The sequence below is a fragment of the Nicotiana tabacum genome, chromosome 22 (assembly GCF_000715075.1).
Source record: "Nicotiana tabacum cultivar K326 chromosome 22, ASM71507v2, whole genome shotgun sequence".
NCBI classification, from domain to species: Eukaryota; Viridiplantae; Streptophyta; class Magnoliopsida; order Solanales; family Solanaceae; genus Nicotiana; species Nicotiana tabacum.
In genome coordinates, this window is record NC_134101.1 from 120,931,629 (window position 1) to 120,932,655 (window position 1,027).

Below are 1,027 nucleotides of genomic sequence, written 5' to 3' on the forward strand. Positions count from 1 at the left end.
CGAAGCAATCTTTATTGCACCAGTGGGGTGAATCTCTACCACACGAAATGGTCCTAACCATCTTGACTTTAATTTGACCGAAAATAACCTCAATCTTGAATTGTATAGCAAATACCATATCTTCGAGTTTAAAACTCCGCTCAAGAATATTTTTGCCATGCATCATCTTCATTCTCTCCTTGTATAGTCTTGTGCTCTCAAAAGCATGATAGCGAAACTCATCAAGCTTGTGCAACTCTGTGACTCTACTTGTACCCACAGCTTTTATATCGAGATTCAACTGCCTCAATGCCCACAAAGCTCTATGCTCCAACTCCACTGGTAAGTGACACACATTCCCAAACACCAATTTATATGGTTACATGCCAATCGTAGTTTTGAAAGTGGTACGATAGGCCTAGAGTGCATCATCTAACTTTCTTGCCCAATCCTTTATTGCAGCATTCATAGTCTTTGTCAAAACGCTCTTTATCTCTCCATTCGAAACTTTCACTTGCCCACTCGTTTGTGGATGATATGGGGTGGCAACCTTGTGGCATACTTCATACTTTTCTAACAACTTTGAGAAGGCTCGATTACAGAAGTGAAAGCCTCCGTCACTGATTATTGCCCTTGGAGTGCCAAATCGGGTGAATATATTCTTTCTCAAAAAACAAATTACTCCATTTGTATCACTTGTATGGAGATCTACAGCCTCCACCCATTTTGACACATAGTCCACAGCTACGAGTATGTACTTGTTGCCATATGAGCTGACGAAAGGCCCCATAATCGATTCCCCGTACATCAAACACTTCTACCTCCTAAATTAGGTTCATAGGCATCTCATGTCGACAGGAAATATTCCGGTTCATTGACATTCATCACAACCTTTCATCCAATGGTGTGCATATTTGAACAATGTCGGCCAGTAGAAGCCCGACTCCAACACTTTTGTAGTTGTCCTTACTCCCACAAAATGGCAACTATATGGTGACATGTGACAAGCCTGCAAAATAGAAGATTGGTCTATCTTGAGATACATATT

General features: G+C 41.0%; 1 protein-coding gene across 1 annotated transcript; it reads right to left on the minus strand.

The window, feature by feature from the left end:
* Window positions 1-397: 397 nt before the first annotated feature.
* On the minus strand, window positions 398-769 carry LOC142176038 (uncharacterized). The gene has a single exon (XM_075243078.1). It carries the CDS (start codon window positions 767-769, stop codon window positions 398-400), a length of 372 nt encoding a protein of 123 aa, XP_075099179.1.
* Window positions 770-1,027: the final 258 nt, after the last annotated feature.